This window comes from Heterodontus francisci, chromosome 19, assembly GCF_036365525.1.
Source record: "Heterodontus francisci isolate sHetFra1 chromosome 19, sHetFra1.hap1, whole genome shotgun sequence".
In the NCBI taxonomy this organism is placed as follows: Eukaryota; Metazoa; Chordata; class Chondrichthyes; order Heterodontiformes; family Heterodontidae; genus Heterodontus; species Heterodontus francisci.
The window spans coordinates 72458292-72484332 of NC_090389.1; the positions used below are offsets into that span (position 1 = coordinate 72458292).

General features: G+C 41.4%; 2 protein-coding genes across 2 annotated transcripts in view; one reads left to right on the top strand and one right to left on the bottom strand.

Moving 5' to 3' along the window:
* The window catches only part of LOC137380405 (interactor of HORMAD1 protein 1), a 38706-nt gene extending 32244 nt beyond the window's left edge, over window positions 1-6462 (top strand). The window contains exon 8 of the mRNA XM_068052336.1: window positions 5080-6462. Coding sequence (XP_067908437.1) covers window positions 5080-6420 — 1341 coding nt within the window. The 3' untranslated portion in view covers window positions 6421-6462. The remainder of the gene's footprint in view (window positions 1-5079) is intronic.
* A 13124-nt stretch (window positions 6463-19586) lies between these two features.
* LOC137380180 (NUAK family SNF1-like kinase 1) overlaps window positions 19587-26041 on the bottom strand; it is a 33120-nt gene continuing 26665 nt past the window's right edge. Inside the window, exons 5-7 of the mRNA XM_068051944.1 lie at window positions 24586-24705; window positions 23886-24018; window positions 19587-22057 (exon numbers count right to left, since the gene is read on the bottom strand). Of these exons, the coding sequence (XP_067908045.1) occupies window positions 20919-22057; window positions 23886-24018; window positions 24586-24705 (1392 nt within the window). The 3' untranslated portion in view covers window positions 19587-20918. The remainder of the gene's footprint in view (window positions 22058-23885; window positions 24019-24585; window positions 24706-26041) is intronic.

Consider the following 26041-nt stretch of genomic DNA (forward strand, 5'->3'; position numbering starts at 1 on the left):
CATTGTTTTTCCTGCTATTCTCAGGAGTTATTCTCAATAGTTAATTTCTCTAATGACCAAACAATGTGAAAATTACACAACATAAATTCTAGAAGGCTTATTACACATTCATTGTACTTCGTAGTTTGCATAGATGTCGAATGTATCATCTATTATTCACTCTGCTTCTCATTTCCTCTTTTGGGACTCAGACTGACAGCAAGTCAAGGGATATGGATTAACTGTCTATAAAACGATAATGCTTTAAAGTCACAGTTTTGTGATCATATTTTTTGAGTGTGAAAGCCAGCATTTCTCAAAGTTGCTGTACTTCGAACAGTTTCAGTACAAATGATGGGACTAGTGTGATGTATCTTACTTATAGTCCAAACAGATTTAATTGTGTTGGTTAGGGATTTTTTTTCAGTTTTGCATGTCTAATAAGAGGTAGACATGGTTATGCTAGTGCACATAAAATAGCCATCTATCTGCAGCCTATGACATGGTTGACCACACCATCCTCCCTGAATGCTGCTCCAATGTCGTCCAGCTGGATGGGACTGCACTGGCCTGGTTCCATTCTTTCTGTCTATTCATAGCCAGAGTATTACTTGCAGTAGCTTCTCTTCCCGCTCTTGCACTGTTACCTCTGATGTGCCCCAAGAATCTACCCTTGGCCCACTCCTATTTCTCATCTACATGTTACCCTGGGCGACATTTCTAAAAATATATTGTTAGTTTTCACATGTATGAGCTGACGACACCCAGCTCAACCTCACCACCGCCTCTCTTGTCTCCTCCACTATTGCTAAATTATCTTCGGTCCTTGCCACAAACTCTCTTCCCTGGTTACTGACTCCATCCCTCTCCCTGGCAACTGTCTGAGGCTGAACCAGACAGTTCATAATCTTGGTACCATATTTGACATCGAGATGAGCTTCTGACCACATACGCCATCACTAAGACCACCTACTTCTATCTCAGTAACATTGGCCAACTATCTCAGCTCATTTGCTGCTGAAACCCTCATCCATGCGGTTGTTACTTCTAGACTTGACTATTCTGACGCACTTCTGACCCATCTCCCACTTCCTACCCTCGGTAAACTTGAGGTCATCCAAAACTCTGCTGCTCATGTCCTAACTCGCACCAAGTCCCATTCGACCATCAGCCCTATACTCACTGACCTACATTGGCATCCACTCAAACAACTTCTCAATTTTAAAATTCTCATCCCTGTTTTCAAATCCCTCCTTGGGCTCACCCTCCTATCTCTGTAATCTCCTTCAGCCCCACAACTCGCCGAGATATCTGTATTCATCTATTTCTGACTCTTTGAGCATCCCCAATTTTAATTGTTCCACAATTGGTGGCTGTGCCTTCAGCTGCCTAGGCCCTAAGCTCTGGAATTCCCTCCATAAACCTCTCCACCTCTCTTTCCTCCTTTAAGATGCTGCTTAAAAGCTGTCCCTTTGAGCAAGCTTTTGGCCATCTGCCCTAATATTGCCTTATGTGACTTGGTGTCAAATTTTGCTTTATAGTGATCCTGTGACATGTTATTGCATTAATAGTGCTATGTAAATACAAATTCTTGTAAATTGTGATAATTTTGAATTAGACTACTTTGGTGGTTTCTGTAGCAAGGAGAATGATTGAACTTGGTTTAGTGGCTCTTACTCATAAGATGAGCTGTGCTTTTATGGAGAAGAACTTCACAGAATGCTTGTGCTGACTCTTTGGAAGAGCTATTCATTAGTCCCATTTCCTTGTTCTTTCCCCATAGTCTCGGAATTTTTTCCACTCAAGTATTTGTCCAATTCCTTTTTAAAATGTTGCTCCCTTTCAGGCAGTGCATTCCAGATCATAACAATTCTCTGCGTAAAATTTATTTTCCTAATGTCACCTCTGGTACTTATGCCCATTACCTTAAATCTGTGTCATCTGGTCATCGACTCTTCTGCCACTGGAAAGAGTTTCTCCTTATTTATTCTATCAAAACCGTTCATGATTTTGAACACCTCTATCAAATCTCCCTTAGCCTTCTTTGCTCTAAGACGAACAATCCTAGTTTCTCTGGTCTCTCCATTTAACTAAACTCTTTAATTTCTGATACCATATTTGTAAATCTCCTCTGAACCTTCTTCCCTTGACATCCTTCCTAAAGTGTGTGCCGGAATTGTCCATAATACTCCTGCAAAGGCCTAACAAGTGTTTTATAAAGGTTCAGCATAACGTCCTTGCCTTTGTACTCTATGCCTTTATTTATAGAGCCAAGTTGCCTTTTTAACAACCTTCGCGACTTGTCCTGTCACCTTCCAAAACTGGTGTACGTACACCCCCTGGTCTCTGTTCTTGCACTGTCTTTAAAATTGTACCAAAATGAATCATTTCCACAGGAAAAAGGGGAAAAACTGAAGAGTAGCTTACCTTGGACTACTCTCACACATCTAGAATTCAGCCCCAGTGGTATTGATGGTGATTTGAAAGTGGGTAACAAATACAAAAAAATGGCAGCAGTCCACCCTGATAAAGTGGCAAGTTGCCACTCTGAAATTCCTGATCCGCACTTGGCATGCAGCCAGGGAATGTTGGAATATTTATTCAAATGGCCCCTGAATTTCCAGAAGCACAGAAAGGCTCCAGGAACTTCAGGTCCAGTATGTCTAGCACACACAGTCTCATATTTATGATTTCAGTTACAGATGCAAAACAGTCTTAAAATGCTGAATATTTCTGAGCTGTAATCTGAAACTGCAATTTGCAAAGTTGCAAAAAATAATTAAAACTTGATTTCAGCCCTTAATCAACAAAGGTAAGAATCTTTTGGCTTGATAGGAACAATAGTAGCTTAGCAGAACAATACTAAATTATCAGACTGCTTGTCCGATATCCAGTACAGGCTGAGCAGAAATTTCCTCCAATTATATATTGGGAAGCCATTTTCACAGAATTACAGAATCGTTACAGTGCAGAAGGAGGCCATTCGGCCCATCGTGTCCGCATTGACTCTACGAAAGAGCAATTCCCTCAGTTCCATTCCCCTGTCTTCTCCCCATAACCCTGCACATTCTTCCGTTTCATATAACTGTCTAATTCCCTTTTGAATGCTTCAATTGAACCTGCCTCCACCACATAGTCAGGCAGCGCATTCCAGACCTTATTTACTCACTGTCACTTTTGCTTCTCTTACCAAATATTTTAAATCTGTGCCCTCTCGTTCTCGATCTTTTCACGAGTGGGAACAGTTTCTCTCTATCTACTCTGTCCAGATCCCTCATGATCTTGAATACCTCTATCAAATCACCTCTCAACCTTCTCTTCTCCAAGGAAAACACTTCTCCAATCTATCTTCATAACTGAAATTCTTCATCCCTGAAACCATTCTCATGAATCTTTTCTGTACTCTTTCCAATGCCCTCACGTCTTTCCTAAAGTGCAGTGCCCAGAACTGAACGCAATACTCCAGCTGAGGCCGAACTAGTGTCTTATACAAGTTCAACATAACTTCCTTCCTGTTGTACTCAATGCCCCTATTAATAAAGATCAGGATACTGTATGCTTTATTAACTGCTCTCTCAACCTGTCCTGCCACCTTCATTGACTTATGCACACATACATCTAGGTCCCTCTGCTCCTGCACGCCCTTTAGAATAGTACCCCTTATTCTATATTGTCTCTCCATGTTCTTCCTACCAAAATGAATCACTTCACATTTTCTTTGGTCCCCACTCAGTTCTCTAGTTATCAACTCTATCCCTCTCCCTGGCAACCGTCTGCGGCTAGAATAGACTGTTTGCAACCTTGGTGTCATATTTGACCTCAAGATGAGCTTCCAAACACACATCTGCGGCATCATCAAGACCGCCCATTTCCATCTTTGTAACATTGAACTCCAGCCTGTCTCAGCGCATTTTGTATGGAGGTAGTTTTTCAGAAGCTTCTGAAAGGAGGAAAGAAAGGTAGAGAAGCAGAGAAGTTTAGGGAGGGAATTCCAGAGCTTGAGGCTTAAACAGCTGAAGGCATGGCCTGCAATGGCGGAACAATTAAAATTGGTGATGCTCTAGAGGCTAGAATTAGATGAGCACAGGTATCTTGGAGAGTTGTGGGGCTGGAGGAGATTACAGAGGTGGGGAGGGGCAAGGCTAAGGAAGGATTTGAAAACAAGGATGAGAATTTTAAAATGGAGGTATTGTTTGAGCGGTAGCCATTGTAGGTTAGAGAGCACAAGGGTGATGGTTGAACGGGATGGAAGAGTCGAGAGTGGTGCTCTGGTACAGCTGGATGTCAGCAGATGTGTGAAAACTAACATTATGTTTTCAGATGATTTTGCTGAGGAGTAACATGTAGATGAGAAATAGGAAAGGCCAAGGATAGATTCTTGGGGGACACCAGAGGTAACAGTGTGGGAGTGGAAAGATAAGCCATTGCAAATGATACTCTGGCTATAATTATATAAATATTATTTATTACCTTTAATATTTTTTTCCTATTGTAGACACTACCGTGTGTCTGCCTTCACCCAAGTATAAAAATTATCCTTGTTGTTTTCAATTTATTTTCCATCACTTAGCAAAGATAATGTGAATGCCCAGTGCTAGTTGAAATACAGGAAGTTAGGAATTGTACCTATGACATCTATGAGTTAGTACACAGATAGTCACAGTAGAATTTTATTGTTTGAAAACTAATTTATCATCTGAAGGATTTGACTGGGTGGAGCAGTGGTTAGCACCGCAGCCTCACAGCTTCAGCGACCCGGGTTTGGTTCTGGGTACTGCAAGTTCTCCCTGTGACCGTGTGGGTTTCCTCCGGGTGCTCTGGTTTCCTCCCACATGCCAAAGACTTGCGGGTTGATAGGTAAATTGGCCATTGTAAAAATTGCTCCTTGTGTAGGTAGGTGGTAGGAGAATTGAGGAAAGGTGGGGATGTGAGAGGGAAAAATGGGATTAATGTAGGATTAGCATAAATGGGTGGTTGATGGTCCGTGCGGACTCGGTGGGCTGAAGGGCCTGTTTCGGTGCTGTATCTCTCTCTGTATTGAGCTTTTAGGATTGTGAAGAGCATAGTTTCATGAGCACCATGGGTTGTTTTCTCTTACAGAAGGAGATGGAAGTGAGTAATCTTAGAGCTCAATTACAGATAATGCAGGAATGCCTGGATGGGATAAAACATTCACAATGTCAACAGCATGAGAAAATGAGTGAACAGCTCAGTTGGTTTAAAGACCACTTTCAGGTTACAGAAATCCTGTCAGAACTCCATAAACTCACTTCTAATACAAGCCCCATCATCCAGGTGCAGAACAATATGACACAAACAACTCCCAGTTCAAATGAAGATCTCTGCATTGTTAGTAAGAAGGCTTATTATGAAAGTACAAAAGTTTGCAGAACATCATTCCAGCCTCAACCAGCACCAGTGGACAACTGCCAGCTTTGTGACACCAAAGCTGTAGATACAGAAATATTACCTAATGATAGTAGCAGTATTCATCTGAATGTTTACCAGAAAACTTTACCAGAGGCTGCCAGGACCGGACAGCATGCTCCCATTCATGAAAATAATGCCATGTCTTCATGTTGTAGAGGAAAGACTGAAGACACATCTTCCTGTTCGACTGCGACAAACTCAAACCACATAAGTAGGTTATTTTCTCGAGCACTTTCCCATGGTGATGTCAAGTTGGCTGAATGCCAGAATGGCTCAAAGAGTAAATCTCCCTGTGCTTTCAATGCACCTGAACAGTATGGTATTCAGAAAATACACCACAATAACAAAGAAAACAAATGGGGTCCTGTTCCCTTCAATCCAAGTGTAAAATATAACTTTGGTCAGAATATGTGGCAAGACACAAGTATGAAGAATAACAATATGAGGAGAGGTTGTAGTGCACGCAGAAAGATGGCAACCAGAAGATGCTGCACTAATAGAAGAACCACCAACACTACACACAGTAAGAAAAAGGAAAGCGTCACCAAAGCACCAGATAAATCAAAGACCATTAATGTCAGCATGAAACAAATTGCTTTGGCTAAACCGAAGATTAAGGCAGTCACCCAGAGACAAACAAATATTAGTGAGAAGAAAGTATTTGGCAATCCTTCTTGTGAAAGGCGAAGGCACCCTCTTGAAGGACTGTATGTGAGAGATGGGAGCTGGCAGGGCCACGTAAAGAAGAGAAATCACCCTCAACAGCAGAGTGGCAGGAAAGAGATTCCTAAAGCGGCTAAGAGAAATCTTTCACAGCAGCCTCTTAACTCTTTACAAGAGAATTATTTTCAGAATGGTTTGGAATCTGAACATCTGCTTCAATCATGGTTTAGTCCTTTAACTCTAACTCAAGAGAGCTCCTATGATAATCTACCAAACCCTTCACTTGGAAAGGAAGCCCAAAACAAAACGCAGCTTAACTTTTTTGACAGCAGTGATGACTCTGATTAGGATGCATATAGCTTTTACTACATCTAATCTCCTTTTTCAAAATATTAGGTAAGAATGAATGACAAATATTAAATAAATTCATTTTACTGTGAAATTTACATTATTTTACAGATCATATTTTGTTCACATTAATTTATGCTAAATATACTGCATCCCTGCAATTTAACATCTGCATTAGCTTCTTATTGTAACTAATATAAATTGTTTGTCGTTGGGAACAGCTGTAACTTTAATAACATTCAAAGTGTTTTTAGTTTCTTTAAAATACTGATAGTTAATGAAATCCTGTGCATTACAAGCAAATTATTTTTCTGAATTTTGTCATCTAAGTGGTTTGACTTTTAAGACAACAGCACTTTTTTGTATTCAGTGTTTTATTTATTAGCTATCACAATTTGCCAGTGTCTTCTTGACCTGTGCAGTTCTGCACCAACCACTTGGTTCATTGCTGGTCTGTACTGTGGCCTTTATATTGCACAGGTACTTAGATATTTTACAATTGTCAAACTACTGCTGAAAACTACTTTCATTATAACCAGTAATAGTCCATTAAAGGAAGACAAAGGCTATTATTTTCTACTCTTGTACATGAAATGTAAACAAATGTATATGTATGTGATCATTTTATGTTTAAATCATAATAAACTTCAACCTGTATTAAGCAAAGGAATTAGGGAAATTGGGTTATCTGATACATCAAATAGCTGATAGACTTCTTTAGTCAAAAGTTATTCTTACTGCCTGGGACAGGGTCTGTTTTTTCTTTTCTGATCACAGTTTTAGCTACTATATAACCTTGTCCTGACAACCTTTTTCAGCTTTCAAAAATTGTTCCCTGGGCATAGAGAATAGTTAATAATGCTCCATCGTTGCAAATGCACTGGAGGATAAAGTGCATGATAGATTAAATTTTACATGGCCTGTAGAAAGCTTAATGGAATGAATAGTGTTTTCTCCTTCCAAGCTTTCCTATGTAAATAAAATATGTCTGCCAAAGGAAAAGAACTGTCAAGCAATATAGAAGGTAGAGTATGCTGGACATGAATCAAGAAAAAGGTTAATTAATATCAAAGGTTCACACAAGCACAGATGAGTGGGCAGAGGTTCCCTCAAACCTTGGCCGCCTTCCTGTTTCTCATTTACATGTTGCCCCTCGGTGACGTTATCTGAAAACACAATATCGGTTTTTACATGTATACTGACGACACCCAGCTCTACCTCACCACCACACCTCTTGACTCCTCTACTGTTGCTAAATTACCAGACTGCTTGTCCAACATTCAGTACTGTATAAGCAGACATTTTCTCCAGTTAAATCTTGGGAAGATCAAAGTCATTGACCAGGATTTTATGAGTCCTGCAAGGTTTGAGATGGCGGAACTGGAAGTTGGCGGAACTTCCGCTTCCGCCCTTTTTCCTGTTTCGCAGGCAATTTTACATGCAAGTTAATGGTGCAGCAGTGGGCACGGGAGACACGTACAATCAGCTGCGGGACAAACTTTCATTGGTGGCACCTGCTGTTACATGAGCCATACGTCAATAAATCATTCTGTGTTGCATGCCATGAGGATCAGCAGCCTACGGAAGCATATGCTGATTGCAGCCACAGAATAAGCTTACTATAATTTGGACTTGGTTTACCTTCATTTTCAGTTTGTACCCAAGCACCACCTCCCCCTCATAATATTGTTTTACTTGATCAACCAACATTATGTCAGGCAATAGGCAGTGTCCCACCCACGGTTCAGTGATACTTCCCTGCAGGTTTTCCTCCAGGCAGTCAGGGAAAGGCGGGAGCTTCTCTTCCCTGCTGAAAGCATCAGAAGACCCTCCCGCCTAACCAAGGCATCCTGGATGGAGGTGGCAGAGGAGGTGTCAAACTGTGGTATGATACGCAGAACCTGGGTACAGTGTCGGAAATGTATAAATGACCTGCTCAGATCAGCTTGAGTAAGTGATGTTCCCAAAGCTTTCTCCTTGGTTCCGTGTGCGTAACACTGTGGACAGACAATGCTTGATCAGCCTTGGTGCCAGACGCCAAATGATTGTGCAGAATCTTGACGTCTGGATTTTGGATGTATGGTGTCAAAGCCACTCTAGAATGAAGGAATGATGCCAATGCATGTGTACAATGTGTGTGATGCATCTTTTGACATGTCATTGAATCTTCACTGTATACTGCAGGATAAACGCCCCCATAACCAGCAGGAGCAGGCAAGGACAGGTGGAGGAGTGCCAGATATCAGACCCCTGTCAATAGCTGAGGAGGAAGCTGCTGAAATTGCATGAGAGCAGCCTTGTAATGCTCTTCAGCTGCGCTTTGGGGACGCCGCACTGGTGTCATGTACTAAGGGGGTCATCCTTGTCACTCAGTGCCCAGCCATCGACGTCAGCTGATTCGTCCAAAATTCCTGGCAGCTGTGAGTTCCACAAAATGTATGAGTCGTGGCAGCTTCCTGGGAAACAAACGCAAACCTGCAGGATTCTTCTGTGATTGCATAGCAGTTGTACGTTCAAAAAATGGAAGCCTTTGTGATTCACAAATGCTGCAGGCTGGTCCCAGGGAGCTCTAATGGCCATGAGTGCAGACGATCACCCCTTGCGCTCTAGGGAAGCCAACGATGCCGCTGAAGGCTGCAGAGCTTGCTGTTTGGCAATCATCATCTACATGGAGGTAGATTAAATTATTGGCACGACAAAATAGGGCATTGGTCACCTCTTTGATGCACCTATGGGTTGCAGACTGTGATATGGTACATATGTCGACTGTTGAACCCTGGAAGGCACCGCTAGCAAAAAAAAGTGACTGCAGCAGTAACCTTGAGGGCAACTGGCATGGGATTCCCACCAAGCCCATGCGGTTGTAGGTCATGCTAACTAGAAATATCAAGGTAGATAGTTAAGAGTTTCATTAGATATTTAAAAAAGAAAAGAGTTAACAAAGTGAGTGTTGGTCCTATAAAAAGTGAGTCTGGGGAATTAATAATGGGTAATAAGGAGATGGCAGATGAATTGAACACATATTTTGCGTCGCTCTTTACTATTGACTATACAAATAATATCCCAGTATTAGCTGTAAGTCAGGAAATGGAAGGGAGGGAGGAACTCAAGAAAATTACAATCACCAGGGAAGTGGTACTGAACAAATTGTTGGAGCTGAGGGCTGACAAGTCCCCGGGTCCTGATGGACTTCATCTTAGGGTGTTAAAAGAAGTGGCTAGTGGGATAGTTGATGCGTTAGTTTTAATTTTCCAAAATTCCCTAGATTCAGGGAGGGTTCCGTTAGATTGGAAAATAGTGAATGTAGCTCCTTTATTCAAAAAGGGAGGGAGACAGAAAGCAGGAAACTACAGGCCAATTAACATCGGTCTTGGGGAAAATGTTAGAAGCTATTATTAATGATGTCATAGCAGGGCATTTAGAAAAATTCAAGGTAATCAGGTAGAGCCAACATGGTTTTGTGAAAGGGAAATCATGTTTAGCCAATTTATTGGAGTCCTTTGAGGGAGTTACATGTGCTATGGATAAAGGGGAACTGGTGGATGTACTGTACTTAGATTTCCAAGAGGCATTTGGTAAGTGCCACATCAAAGGTTATTGCAGACAATAAAAGCTCATGGTGTACGGGGTAACATATTGGCACGGATAGAAGATTGGCTAGCTAACAGGAAACAGAGAGTGGCCGTAAATGGATCATTTTCTGGTTGGCAAGATGTAACGAGTGGTGTGCCACAGGGATCTGTCGCTGGTGCCTCAACTTTTTACAATTTTTATAAATGATTTAGATGAAGGGACTGAAGGTAAGGTTGCTAAATTTGCTGATGCCACAAAGATAGGCAGGAAAGTAACTTGTGAAGAGGACATAAGGGGGCTACAAAGGGATGTAGATAGATTTGAGTGGGCAAAGATCTGACGAATGGAGTATAATGTGGGAAAATGTGAAATTGTCTACTTTGGCAAGAAGAATAAAAAAGCATATTATCTAAATGGTGAGAGATTGCAGAGCTCTGAGATGCAGAGGGATCTGGGCATCCTAGTGCATGAATTGCAAAAGGTTAGTATGCAGGTAGAGCACATAATTAGGAAAGCTAATAGAATGTTATCATTTATTGCGAGGGGAATTGAATACAAAAGTAGAGAGGTTCAGCTATACAGGGCATTGGTGAGACCACATCTGGAATACCGTGTACAATACTGGTCTCCTTATTTAGGAAGGATATAAATGCGTTGGAGACAGTACAGAGAAGGTTTACTAGACTAATACCTGGAATGGGCAGGCTGTCTTACGAGGAAAGATTGGACAAGCTAGGTTTGTATCCGCTGAAATTTAGAAGAGGTGGCTTGATTGAAACACATAAGATCCTGAGGGGTCTTGACAGGTTGGATGTGGAAAGGATGTTTCCCCTTGTAGGAGAATCTAGAACTAGGGGTCACTGATAAAAATAAGGGGTCACCCATTTAAGACAGAAATGAGGAGAAATATTTTCTCTCAGAGCATCGTGAGGCTTTGGAATTCTCTTCTTCAAAAGGTGGAGGAAGCAGAGTCTTTGAATATTTTTAAGGCAGAGGTAGATAGATTCTTGATAAGCAAGGAGCTGAAAGGTAATTGGAGGTAGGTGGAAATGTGGAGTAATCAGTTCAGCCATGAACTTATTGAATGGCGAAGCAGGCTTGAAGGGCCAAGTGGCCTACTCCTCCTAATTCGTATGTTTGTATTATGTATCTTTAGGCATCTCTGACATTTGAAGGTACTTTGTCCTTATCCTGAGGATGTGATGACACGCCATCGCCCATCTTCAATAATGTATTTTCTGGATGGCATAATTCTGTGCATCCTCACCTTGCTCTGCCTGCTGCTGCCATTCAGGCATCACCTGTTGAGGGAATAGAGCCCTAATCATTCGCTCCCTCTGCTCTTCTTCCCGTGGTGGGAAACAAGTTGGGTGTATGAGACCCATGTCTTTGCAGCTTTGCTAATATTGAAATGAGCAGAGTGTTCCAATTCAGCCTTCTGTTACCAGCAAGCTGAACCATTGAGATAATAGGCAGATTGCTTTTATGTGCCTTAAAAATGCACCCAGCAGGAAATCGCACCCACCATCATTGGCCTGCTCCCACTCGACTTGCAATCCTTGAGTAGCTATATGGTTAGTATTATCCTCCGAGGAAATGTTGCATTTGTGCTACCAGGCAAGTTTCCCCACCTTCCATCATCCTCCTGCCACCTTGCATCCAAAGTAACGTTACACCTTCCCTCTGTTATTATTGAACCTCCCCCCCATTACCTTGGAACGGATCATCATCAATTTATTCATGTCATCCCTCCCCACTGTTCCGTGACCATCCAACTGCCAACTCTGACCCTTGTCCTCCTAAAATCCACCTTGATGTAGTTGCTGAATCCCATTTCCCTCCTCTATGATGCCATAGAATACCCAAGCCTAAGTCTCGACCTTCCCCCCCCCCACCAATGAAATCTGATTTCCCCCTGTGACTGTGACCGTTCCCTCTGCTAGCCAGTACCCTGATTTTGCCTCACCGGACCCCGACGCTAACAACACTCATTTCTCCCTTTAGGCCCCATCTGTTTACTGTCATGCACACATCAACCCACCATCCCTTGCAACTGCCCACAGCCAGTTTCAGCATCAATAATAACCACTACACACCTTGAACACTGCCCTCCTCCCTCGTCTGCTCCTCCATGCATCCGAGACCACACCCAGCCCTGCCCGAGTACCCTCCCCTGCTCCTTCATGCACCCGATAATCCCACCCTGTGCCTCCATAAAGCCCCCCCCCCCCCCCCCATGCCTTCCCCGCCATCGCCTGAGAAGAATCACTCCTGCTAATGCCGAGCCTGGAGCAATGTATCCATTCCAATGTTGGCCTTCTTTATGCCAATGAGTGCAAGGCTTGAAACCACTGACCTCAGACACAACAGTACAAAGCCGACTGGTGTATGCCACCTTTAAACAAACATGAACCGGGTGGCACAAAAATACCATTGGCTGCCAGCCTAATCTGGCAGGTAGGACATGATTTGAAATAAGTGTAGGTTAATGAGTATTCATGGTATGGAAATGCAGGCAAAACTGCAATCCACCAGGGTGTGGGGGGAGCCCCGGACCACTGCAAACACGCCACTGACTTAATTGCAATATGAAATCTCGCCGTCGGAAATCCAAAAAAACAAATCAAGCCTAATTATCTCACCCCACCTGCCACCAAAGCCCCTTTTACAATGCCCATATAATTCCCCCCATTGTCTTCAGTCCCTATTACAAACTCTGTTCGTTAGCCACTGACTCCATTCGTCTACCTGGCAACTGTCTGAGCCTGAATCAAACTGTTCGCAACTTAGGTGTCATATTTGACCCTGAGATGAGCTTCTGACCACTTAAACAGTGCCATCACGAAGACTGCCTATTTCCAACTCCGTAACATCGCCCGACTCCATCCCTGCCTCTGCTCATCTGCTGGCAAAACCCTCATCAATGCCTTTGCTACCTCTACATTGAACTATTCTAATGCACTCCTGGCTGGTCTCTCATATTCTACCCTTTGTAAACTTGACGTCGTCCTAAACTTTGCTGCCTATGTCCTTACTTAGAATCATCGAGTTATACAGCACAGAAACAGACCCTTTGGCCCATCGTGTCCGTGCCGGCCATCAAGCACCTATCTAATCCCATTTTCTAGCACTTGGCCCATAGCCTTGTATGCTGTGGCATTTCAAGTGCTCTTCTAAATACTTCTTAAATGTTGTGAGGGTTCCTGCCTCTACTACCCCTTCAGGCAGTGCGTTCCAGATTCCAACCACCCTGTGGGTGAAGTTTTTTTTCCTCAAATCCCCACTAAACCTCCTGCCCCTTATCTTAAATCTATGCCCTCTGGTTATTGACACCTCCGCTAAGGGAAAAAGTTTCTTCCCATCTACCCTATCTTTGTCCCTCATAATTTTGAATACCTCAATCAGGTCCCCCCTCAGCCTTCTTTGCTCTAAGGAAAACCACCCTAGCCTATCCAGTCTCTCTTCATAGCTGAAATGCTCCAGCCCAGGCAACATCCAGGTAAATCTCTGCACCCTCCAGTGCAATCACATCCTTCCTATAGTGTGATGCCCAGAACTGTACACAGTATTCCAGCTGTGGCCTAACTATCGTTTTATACAGCTCCAACATAACCTCCCTGCTGTTAAATTCTATGCCTTGGCTAATAAAGGCAAGTATCCCATATGCCTTCCTAACCATCTTATCTACCTATGCTGCTGCCTTCAGTCATCTTTGGACAAGTGCACCAAGGTCCCTCTGACCCTCTGTACTTCCTCAGGTCCAACCATCCATTGTATATTCCCTTGCCTTGTTAGTCGTCCCAAAATGCATCACCTCACACTTCTCAGGATTATATTCCATTTGCCACTGCTCTGCCCATCTTACCAGCCCATCTATATCGTCCTGTAATCTAAGACTTTCTTCCTCACTATTTACGACACCATCAATTTTTGTGTCATCTGCGAACTTACTGATCATACCTCCTATATTCACGTCTAAATCATTACTGTACACTACAAACAAGCACTGGTCCCAGCACCAATCCCTGTGGTACACCACTGGTCACAGGCTTCCAATCGCAAAAACAACCCTCGACCATTACCCTCTGCATGCTGCCACTAAGCCAATTTTGGATCCAATTTTCCAAATTGCCCTGGATCCCATGGGTTCTTACCTTCTTGACCAATCTCCCATGCGGGACCTTATCAAAAGTCTTACTGATGTCCATGTAGACTACATCAACTGCTTTACCCTCATCTACACACCTAGTCACCTAATCGAAAAATTCAATCAAATTTGTTAGACATGATCTCCCCCTGACAAAGCCATGTTGACTATCTTTGATTAATCCCTGCCTCTCCAAGTGGAGATTAATCCTGTCCCTCAGAATTTTTTCCAATAATTTCCATACCACTGCGTTAGACTCACTGGCCTATAATTACCTGGTTTATCCCTACTACCCTTCTTCAATAATGGTACCACATTCGCTGTCCTCCAGTCCTCTGGCACCTCTCCTGTGGCCAGAGAGGATTTGAAAATTTGTGTCAAGAGCCCCTGCAATCTCCTTCCTTTCCTCACATAGCAGCCTGGGATACAGCTCATCTGGGCCTGGGGATTTATCCACTTTTAAACCCACTAATACCTCCTCCTTTTCAATGCTAATTTGTTCAAGTATATCATAATCCCCCTCCCTGATCTCTACACCTACATTGCCCTTCTCCATAGTGAACACAGATTGCACCAAGTCCCGTTCACCCATCAGCCCTGGGCTCATTGACCTAAATTAGCTTGCAGTTAAGCAACGCCTCAATTTTAAAATTCTCATCCTTGTTTTCAAATCCTTTCATAGCCTCTCCCCTATTTCTAATCTCCTCCAGTCCCACAATCCTCTGAGATATCAATGCTGCTCTAATTCTGGTCTCTTGAGCATGCCCGATTTTAATTGTCCACCACTGCTAGCTTTGCCTTCAGCTGCCAAAGCCCTAAGCTCTGGAATTCCCTCCCTAAACCTCTGCGCTTCTCTACCTCTATTTCCTCCTTTAAGACGCTCCTTAAAACCTACTCTTTGAGCAAGCTTTTGGCCATCTTCTCTAATATTGTCTTATGTGGCTTGGTACCAAATTTTGATTTATAACACCCTTGTAATGTTCCTTGGGACATTTTATTACACTAAAAGTGCTTTATAAATACAGATTTTTGTAGTTGAATATCTGATGCCAGCTGAAGAGACTACTGCCCAGGTTAACCGCTTAGAGATTATTTTGAGTAATGAGGATTTGAACAGTTTTACACCTGGGGCATCTTAGGGAGATTTTCTGCTTCAGTGCCTGCGTGCCATGATTTTGATCCATTAATCTGAGCAGACAAAAAAAAATTCACAGGCTGAAGTGTGCAATTTCCCACTGATGCTGGAAGTATCAAAGTGGAAAATCTCCCCTCCAGAGTCAACATTAAGTAGTCCTCTGGCAATGTATGGTATTGTCTCTCAACTTCTCTCCTCCTTTAAGACAGTCCTTAAAATCTCCCTCTTTGACTAAGCTTTTGGTCATCTGCCCTAATATCTCCTTATGTGGCTCGGTGTTGAATTTTGTTTGATAATGCTCCTTTGAAGCACCTTGGAATGTTTTACTACAGTAAAGACACTATATAAATACAAATTATTGTTGTTGTAAGGCCATGCTCATGTTTTGAGGTTCTGGTGAAGGCACCACCAAATTGTTTGTCAGGTAAGTTTCTCAAATAAGTTTCTCAAATTAAGCAGAAATAGACCACGCAGCAGCATTTTGTTTATAAGTATGTCATGCCAACTAGACATCCAACACAGCAGCTTTTGGAGCTTTACAGAAACCATTATGTTCTTTGGATTCCTCAGGAAATTAAGATGATGTTCTCTATAGTTTGAAAGAACATCCTTCAATCAATTCATTGTGATTTTTTCAAAGCTGAAAAGGAATTTTGCCACAGGTTTCGCCGAAGCTCATGATGCTACTGTGGAAGATGCCTGATAGTTAAGAAAAAAAACACAATCTTACTACTCCCTTATGCTTTTTATTCCATAATATTGACAGATCTGGGGAGCAAACATAATCATTGACTTGTGAATAGATTGTCATAACCAAATAAAGATATCTATGATCACTGTAGACTGACTTGTGAAGAGAAAGTTCTCATAAGTAAATAAAAGATGGAGTAATACAGTGATTTTTTTTTACAAACATTTGTCAGTCACAATTCCAAAATTTGCCAGTTAATTTTACGATTTTATGATCTTTGTTGTTTTTGTCATTAGGCACACAGCATTGAAAGTAATCAATAATTTCCTATTTTTCTCCCCATAAAAAAGAAAGACTTACATTTACATAGGACCTTTCATGACCACTGGATGTCTCAAAGCAATTTGCAGCTAATGAAGTATTTTTGAAGTGTAGTCACTGTTGTAATGTCAGAAATGCAGCAGCCAATCTGCACACACAAGCTTCCACAAACAACAATGCGATAATGACCTGATAATTTGTTTTCTTGTGATGCCAGGACACCAGAGATAACTGGTGATGCTGCTGGGCCTGCTGAGTATTACCAGCACTTTTTGTTTTTGCACCAGAGATAACTCCTCTGGTCTTCTTTGAAAAAGCGCCATGGGATCTTTTATGCCCACCTGAGGGAGCAGATGCGGCCTCAACTTAACATCCCATCCAAAAGACAGCATCTCCGGCAATGCAGCATTCCCCCACTACTGCACTGGAGTGTCAGCCTTGACATTTTGTGCTCCAGTCCTGGAGTGGGACTTGAACCTCGGATCTTCTAACTCATAGGTAAGAGAGCTACCAACTCAGCCACAGCTGACACTTCAATGTACTTCCATTTCCAAAGCATTCAGATTTTTTTAATGGATTTGTTTCTGTTTTAAATTACAAAATCATTAGCTACAGATGTGGTGCAAACATTCTATCATTAGTTACTAAGATTTATCATCCAAGAGATGGCTATGTTGAAACAAATAGAATTCACTGAATGTCTAACTGATGAGGACACCATAAAACTAAAAGGGTGTTGGTATTTATTTACCTTTGGGATAATAACCATGCTCAGCAGTTTGCACCAGCTAAAACATGCTAAGTAATGGTACATGGAAACAGTCACTAATTAAATTACACATAATAGTTAGACAATTGACTATTACATAGTGTGGGAGTCATTCTTAGTATCTTTCCTTACCAAAAATATATATCTACTGGAGTTATAACTAACTCCATTTTGTTCATCATACAAATATAAAAAATCATAAAAAGCAGGGAATTGTAACACTCAGAAAAATGTGTGTGCAAAAATGGTGTTCATTTGATTATTGAGAAATCAGTCCTGACTACAAATAAAATAACAGCACAGCAATAATAGTAACAATTATAGTAGAAATTGTTCGGACAATTGAGGTGCAATTAATTCTAATTTATGAACATATTTCTTATACATCTGAGCCTCATAAAATTGTCAGATTAGTGTTGCAAAGGTTCCCTCCCACACAGTGGTCAACAACTGCCATGAATAAAGCAGCTAACGGATGATTAATTACTTTGAAATGTAATTGTTTTGTTGGCAGTTTGCGCACAGGAAGTTTTGCAAGCTGCAAAGAACATAAACGAATTGATAATTTTTAGTGGTGGGGGTGGTGTTGCACAGAACATCAGGAGAATTCCCAGCTCTTTAAATACTGTCTTGCGTTTTGTTATGTCTGAAAAGGCAAACAGGGTATTAGTTTAACATCTCATCAGGATGGTATCTCTGACAATGCAGTACTCCATCAGTCAACCTAGATCATGTACTCACAGGTAATAACTTTTTCTGGAACCATTCTCCTAGCCGTCCCAAACTTGGTAAACATGAGTTGAAAATGTGATTCATTTGTTTGTGAAATGTAATTGACTACTTGCAGACATCATGTTATAGAATATAACAATCCAACATCACATCAGTTGATAATCAGTTATTGGTGTAAGAACCCTATCTCCCTGGTCTAAATCTGTAACTATACTCTTGATACTGGAACTGCTACGGCAAATATAATTTGAACATTAATTGATTTTCAGTGACTATTCTGAGTATAATGCAAATAGAGTCTATAATAAGCTCAGCGAATGTTTTATTGCTCTATTTATGTAGGACAGCTTTCTGCTTACTCCTTTGGGAATTGGCCATTATTCTTCCAATTTTGCAAGCCATGATTCAGTTTGGAAAGTGGTCAAGTATTTTTTTATTCATTCATGGGATGTGGGCGTCGCTGGCTAGGCCAACTTTTATTGCCCATCCCTAATTGCCCTTGAGAAGGGCGATGAAGGTGGTGAGCTGCCTTCTTGAACTGCTGCAGTCCGTGTTGGGGTAGGTACACCAACAGTGCTGTTAGGAAGGGAGCTCCAGGATTTTGACCCAGCGACAGTGAAGGAACAGCGATATAGTTCCAAGTCAGGATGGTGTGTGACTTGGAGGGGAACTTGCAGGTGGTGGTGTTCCCATGCATCGGCTGCCCTTGTCCTAGGTGGTAGAGGGCGCAGGTTTGGAAAGTGCTGTTGAAGAAGCCTGGTGAATTGCTGCGGTGCATCTTGTAGATGGTACACACTGCTGCCACTGTGCGTCAGTGGTGGAAGGAGTGAATGTTTGTGGATGGGGTGCCAATCAAGCGGGCTGCTTTGTCCTGGATGCTTTCGAGCTTCTTGAGTGTTGTTGGAACTGCACCCATCCAGGCAAGTGGAGGGTATTCCATCACGCTCCTGATTTTTGCCTTGTAGATGGTGGACAGGCTTTGGGGATGTGAGTTACTCGCCACAGGATTCCTAGCCTCTGACCTGCTGTTGCAGCCACAGTATTTATATGGCTACTCCAGTTCAGTTTCTGGTCAGTGATAACCTCCAGGATGTTGATAGTGGGGGATTCCGTGATCGTAATGCCATTGAATGCCAAGGGGAGATGGTTAGATTCTCTCTTGTTGGAGATGGTCATTGCCTGGCATTTTTGTGGCGTGAATGCTATTTGCCACTTATTAGTCCAAGTTTGGATACTGTCCAGGTCTTGCTGCATTTCGACACAGACTGCTTCAGTATCTGAGGAGTCGCGAATGGTGCTGAACATTGTGCAATCATCAGCAAACATCCCCACTTCTGACTTTATTATTGAAGGAAGGTCATTGATGAAACAGCTGAAGATGGTTGGGCCTAGGACACTACCCTGAGGAACTCCTGCAGTGATGTCCTGGAGATGAGATGATTGACCTCCAACAACCATAACCATCTTCCTTTGTGCTAGATATGACTGCAGCCTGCGGAGAGTTTTCCCTGATTCCCATTGCCTCCAGTTTTGCTAAGGCTCCATACTCAGTCAAATGCTGCCTTGATGTCAAGGGCAGTCATTCACCTCACCGCTGGAGTTCAGCTCTTTTGTCCATGTTTGGACCAAGGCTGTAATGAGGTCAGGAGCTGAATGGCCCTGGCAGAACCCAAACTGAGCATCACTGAGCAGGTTATTGCTAAGTAAGTGCCGCTTGATAGCACTATTGATGACACCTTCCATCTCTTTACTGTATAGCCTACAAAATATTGTATTTTAATAATTTTTCACAGGTCTATTTAAAATTTCAAGCTCCACAATTTATTGGTACACACCATAGCTTTACAGGTAAGCACGGGTGAAAGTGGTATGTTTTGTATTCATTTTCTGCGTTCACTTTTTTCCATGGCATATGTGAGGAACTTGTGAGTAGTGCTTTACATTTGTGCATATTAAATTTCATAAACTATAGTGTCTGCCCACTTACATATTTTGCCCAATTCATTAGCTGAATTATGAGAATCAGTTGTTTCTCCTAGTTTGGTCAAACTTTCAAAAGATACCAATTTCTCTTTGAGTTTCTGAGTGCAGATGATTAATGCAAATGAGAAACAGGAGGCGTCCCAGCACTGATCCCCGAAGTATCCCACTCCACACACTTCCCACCCCTCCCCTGCCTTTAACAAATAATCCAGTACTTTCTAGCCTTCAGCCAATATTTTATCTATTCCCAAATTCTCAATCATCACTGCTTTGACTTTGACTCGCAGTGCTTCAAGTACAACTTTATCAAATCTTTTTAGAAGCCTAGATGCACCAAATTATAGGGCTTTCTACAGTCCGCTTGGAATGTTACTTTGCTAAAAAAAAAATCAAGGAGTTTGTTGGTAGGCTCTTCCCATTCTGAATCTATGTTTGCTCCTGCTTACTAGGTTATTATCATGGAGGTAATGCCCCAGTTTACTCTTGAAAATGAGTCCATTATATGACCCAGTATTGAAGTGAGAATAATGGATTAATAGTTGCCTCCTTCTGCTTTGTTACCTGTCATACCTGGCCAGTTGTTAGAATGCAGTCAGGCTCCATGCTACATTGCTAAATCATATCCAGGCCTAATAGTCCTATTTTGAAGCCCAATAATAGAGTTTCTTGTTCCACTGTTACAAGACGGCTATATTTTATGTGCAGGTAATCCTTGCCAATTTCTCAGTCTGATCATTTGTATCTCGGATTCTCTGCTGTAGCACTGACTCAGGCACATATATGTAAATTATGAGCCAGCTTATGTAATACAATTGTATACTCAGCACTTTGCTATGGTTTTGGAAAATCGCTGATTTGGTCTGATTCTCAAAATTTACGAACCAACCCCTCCCTTCCATTCAGTGAATAATAACAGCCAGCATTGTGAATCCAATTTTAGAAAAATATGCATGTAAATGACTCACAGAACTATTTAACATTTTAACCTTGTCACGAATATAAACAGGTTTCTGGTAGCAAATCCCCTTATTCTCAAGGCATAGTGACAATACATTACTTTGAACCTCATGGATGACATCTTCCATAAGTTGGTTCAGTAGAAATAATTTTTGGCTACAGTTTATGGAGAGTTATATCCACATCCCATTCATTTTTCCTTTACATTATTACAGATCTCTTGGGCCTTATAAACATCTTGTGTATCTTCAAGTTCCATTATTGAGAAAATTCTCCCTATATTATCTTTTCCAGAGTTTCCATTCCTTCTGGCAGTTTGTGATTCTACTTCTGTCTTATTAAGCTCCAACAAGTCTTCCTCTGAAGCTGACCTATAAATGCTACCATGTTTACTTTGAGTGAAGAATCTCTTTTTGCCCTCTGCTGTGAGATCTAGAATGTCAAATGAGTCACTAGAAAGTATACTGTCATCACTAATTACACTAGAGGGGCGGCTCACACTTCTCTGATGTTTCCCATTGGATAAGATCAGGTCCTTCAAAGAAGCAGAAAGTTTTAGTGAAGAACAATCATCAGGCAGATCTAGACTAATGGAAAACTTTCCATTGCGTTTTAGAATTCCCTTTTTCCGGTATATAACCTCTCCTGATGATGGCATTTCTGACAGTTGGCCACATATTTTGGAGGAAATGGCAGCTGTATCCTTGCCTATAGATTCACTGCGTTCTGGAGAAGAAGAATAGCCAGACTCTCTTTGGTAAGAGTTCTTTAGGATCCCTTTCTTTGGTGTGCTAATGAAGACTGTAGTTTGCAGTGTGTGCACTTTGTGAAAGGTGTTTCCAGGTTTTGTAATGGTTGTGTTGGTTTCAGTCCAATGTGATTGCATATCCATGACTGCAGATGAAAGAAGATCATTGTCAAAGCTGCTCCTGGTTTTTAGAATTCCCTTTGGTTTTCTCTTTGTGTCTTTGGAAGTTGTTTTCTGCAGTCTCACATCTTGTTGTGGTTGTGTCATATCATTTCCTTTCTTTGACTTCTTTAAACAAGCCTTTTGCCTGTCCTCTGATATATGGGTAGGAATCTCATGTCCCGAATTCTCCACTCCTTCTACATTTTCAGTTTCTTTCATCCCTTGATTTGCATACCCTGCCCTATTTTGCCAGTCAATATAACGGGCCAGTAGTGGTGAGTGACAGTCCTTATCAGAATTACAGTCACAAATTGGTGTATCATAACCCCAGTTGATCCACCAATGGTTTGCAATGTCTTCAATTGTTGCACGTTTCTCTGAGTTCACTGATAACATCCAGTCAATGAGGCCACAGGCATCTATTGGTGAAAACATGCCATCATTTTATAATGAATCAACAAAAGATTTTCCAGTTCTTACATTTTTAACTAGGAAAATGAAAAAAAAAGTAGCCATCGGTATCCATCAGTAAAAGCATTCCTTGTATCAGAATGAATCGCATATTTTCTCCCAATTCTTCCATTGTCTATTTAGGAAAATCTAAGCAGACTAGAATGACCTCCTTCTGTCCTGTAAACACTCTTATGATTCTATGACAATAGGGACAAGAGCTTTAAGGGAAGGCAAGCACAATGATGTTTATTTTAATTGTTCAGTGTTTTATTATATCACATTTCTTAAGTCTTTTTCTTTCTCCCTATCGCTTTCTTTTCCCCTCCAACGTCAGTATATTGTAACTAATCTACTATAAAATTCACAAACCATAGGCTATAATCAATTTAACTGCCAGCAAAAACATTTGCATGTAATTCTACTCCCTAAGTGAACTTGGCCCTAGTTATACAGAAAACAAATAGTAACATCAGCTGTGATTAAAACAACTGATCTGTAGATCTGGTGTATTTGTTCTTGCACAAAACAGTTAAATGTCAGCTTGGCTCAGCAGATACATTTGAGATAGAGGATTCTGAGTTCAAACCCAATCCAGGCCTTGAGCACATAATCTAAATTGACACTTTAATACAGTAAAGGATGTGAAACCAAGGTTTCAACTGGCAAATGAGATTGAAGTTAAAAATCCCATGATGTTCTTCAAAAAGAGTGGCATTCTCATGGTGTCTAAGCTGACATTCCTCTCTCAACCAATACCATCATAAGCAGATTAGTTGGCCATTTATTTAATTTGCTGTTTGTGGAACCTTGCTGTATGCAAATTGGCTGTTGTTATGTTGACTACATAACAAAATGTGGTTACACTTCAAAAGTAATGCATTGGTTGTGAAGTGTTTTGGGATATCCTATATCCCATAAATATCCTATATTGTTATATAAATGCAAGTTCATTATCACTCCAGAGCTTGATATATATATTTTTTTTAATTTCATTTGCCCAGTTAAGATTTGAACTCAAGGGTTCCAGTTTACAATGCAGAAATCTGCAGATACTTTGAGAAATGCGGGGCTGAATTTTCACAACGGAGTCGGGAATCTGACGCCTGAATGATTTCAAGGTCCTGAGCCCGCACCTGAACTGCATCGCTAACGCAGCACGATCTTCAAATGTTAATGCTCCAATTGGGCAGGGGGTGAGCTCAGAGCCCAGTTAGTGATGCCGAGCATCTTGCAGGAACTGCCTGCATAGCGTGAGGGGCAAAGGCAGGCGGCAGCCGTGATCAGGCCTGCCACTGCTTTGCAGATGAAAGCAGCAAGCTTTGTGGAGGGCAGCAGGATAAAGAAGTGAGGCAGCGCTACCAGAATTTTTAAAAAAATGTCCTGTGTTTGACCAATTGCAAGATCCCCATGGGCCCAAAAACATTTCATTGTGCAACAATAAAAAGTTTGCCCCCTGTCCGCTGTGAGCCCGACAGCTGTGCACAATCGTGCACCAGACTGGTCGGACTCACCGGAATTGTAATTGAAAATTACAGTGTGGACCAGTGACTCCCCACCCGGGCCTTTAATATGTTCCTCTATGAGCTTAATGGGCCCCTAATTGGAGGGCAGCGGCTTCCCCGTTCCCTCACCTCTCCTCCCCCACCCCACCCCCTGCATTGCAAATTGCAGATTGTCCCCAGAGGCAACGGGTCCGAGAGATGATCTTCAACACTGCAATTTTCAAATCGCGTCCGCACCGCAGCCCTTTGAAGATCCGGCCCGTCGATTTACTGAAATCTCTATAATTCATACCAGAAGTCTGGGGAGGTTTCCTGTATTCTCCACGACTGATCTGCTGTGTTAAAGTTTTGTAACTCCTACTATCAAATGGCATTGTTCCATACACCAGTGTGTATAGCAGAACTCCCAAGGCCCAGCAATCAACCTAACACACAACAAAATATGTGATAATCAATCAAATGAACAGAGTAAACAGAAGATTGTCTAAAATACTACCAGTTAATTTCACTTCAGCGAGAATCTGACATGTGTTCCTTCATGTTAACTAAACAACATTAATGGATTCAGTTTTTAATTAAATAAGTGTTAAAGTTTAAATCGCCTGCCATTTTTCAATACTGTCAACTTTTTAGCTGACTTATGCTGTGGTTGCACAGTAAACCCCCTCTCCCCATCTGAGACAGGTGCCCTGCTGTACTGTAAAAAAAAATCCCAGTGCCAAGCCAAAATATTAAATCCCCCTAACCCAGGGAAGTGTAATGGGAACAGACAATAAAAAGCCAGGAGACTTGACTTACCACACTTACCCACAAAAAGTGGGTCCAGTAGAAATATATGGATATATTCTGTTCTGAGACTGCATTCAGTCATAATTAGAACTGTTTTCTGGAGTTGTGTAGTGTTGTGTTTTGTAGCATCTTTGGGTTGTGAAAAAAGCTTGTTAAATAGCTGATTATTCGTACCTAATTGACAGCCCAGTCATCTTTCTTACCTCAGGTCCCTTGTATGGCAATCCATTCACTATTTCAGGTGAGGCATAAAGAGGGCTTCCACAGTATGTCTCCAGCAGCCCATCTTTGTGATACAAATTCGACAAGCCAAAGTCAGCAAGCTGAAAAATTACCCACAAGAAATGAGGAAATAAGATTATGTGATGGGCCTGTGCTGCTCAACTGCTCATTCACATTTGAGGTTCACAGAGAAGGGGTTGTTTGATATCTTATTGACTGTCCAAAGAAAGATTCTATACTATGACCAAATTTTAATATATTTTGCAGTGTGTACCTTGAATTCGAGGTTCCATGATTATGAAGCCGACTGTCACGCTGATCAAACTGCATCAGGTTTCTACAGAGCTTTAGTGAAAATGCAGCTGTATAAACCTGAGGTGCAGTACATAATGAAAAAGTCTGCAATATTTCCAGCAACGTTCCATCACTTCTATTTAAGACTCATGAACAATGCTGTACAGTATTTGCACCAGTGAGTTAGGATTTGTCTAACATCCAAGTAACATTCAAAATGGCATGGAATTTGAGGGCCAGTTTATAAAAATGTTTTACTCATCTCTCATCTGGGTATCACAGGGACACTTAAATGTTTTTGTATAAGTGAATGAGACTGTTGTGTAAGTAAAGTTAGAAACATTCTTATTGATGAGGTGCACATTGTGAATTTTAATAGGAGAAAGGATATTTGCAAGATTGGCATTCTTTGAATTCCACTTACTTATTTTAGTCCCAAAGTTCTTGCCAAATAAGGCAGTGTGTACTTAGCTATTTTCAAATTATTTAGAGAAGTCTAGAAGCTAACTTACAATTTTTTGTACATGTTTCAATCAGTTAAACTCATTGAAGAAAATTAGAGATTAAATATTGGCCAAATTTGAATTGAATCCTCTTCCAAATACCTTCTATGCAGAAATACATTAAACATTCTCCCACCATTTACAATTTAAATAAAATGTTTATTCTTCAAGGTAAAATACCAATATTGTGTATAACATATGCTTATATTTTCCAACAATTATTGTTTGCATCCTTTGGACTGCCCTCAAAATATTAAGGATTAATCTTCCAGTTTGTGTAGATTTTCACCCAGTTTTGAGTATTAAATTCACTTGGTGTTCTTTTGCGAATTATCCATCTTTTTTTATGATAGAAATTTTATGTCAGTGGAAATTTTTTTCTGCCATCCGCATTTAAAATATATAATCATATAATAGTATCATTCATTGTATTTGACTTTCACTGCGATTTGCAAGTTATATCCTGGTCTCTCCCTCCCCTCCATAGAGATTCCTAAAAGATCTCCACTAGTAATCTGGTTGGAAAATTGGATTGAAATATTAAACAATGAAACCATGGGCTGAATTTTATAAGCCATCGGCGGCAGGCGAGAGAAATGGCTGCCCGCATGCCAAAGAGCTGCCGCGATTACAGGCGCGG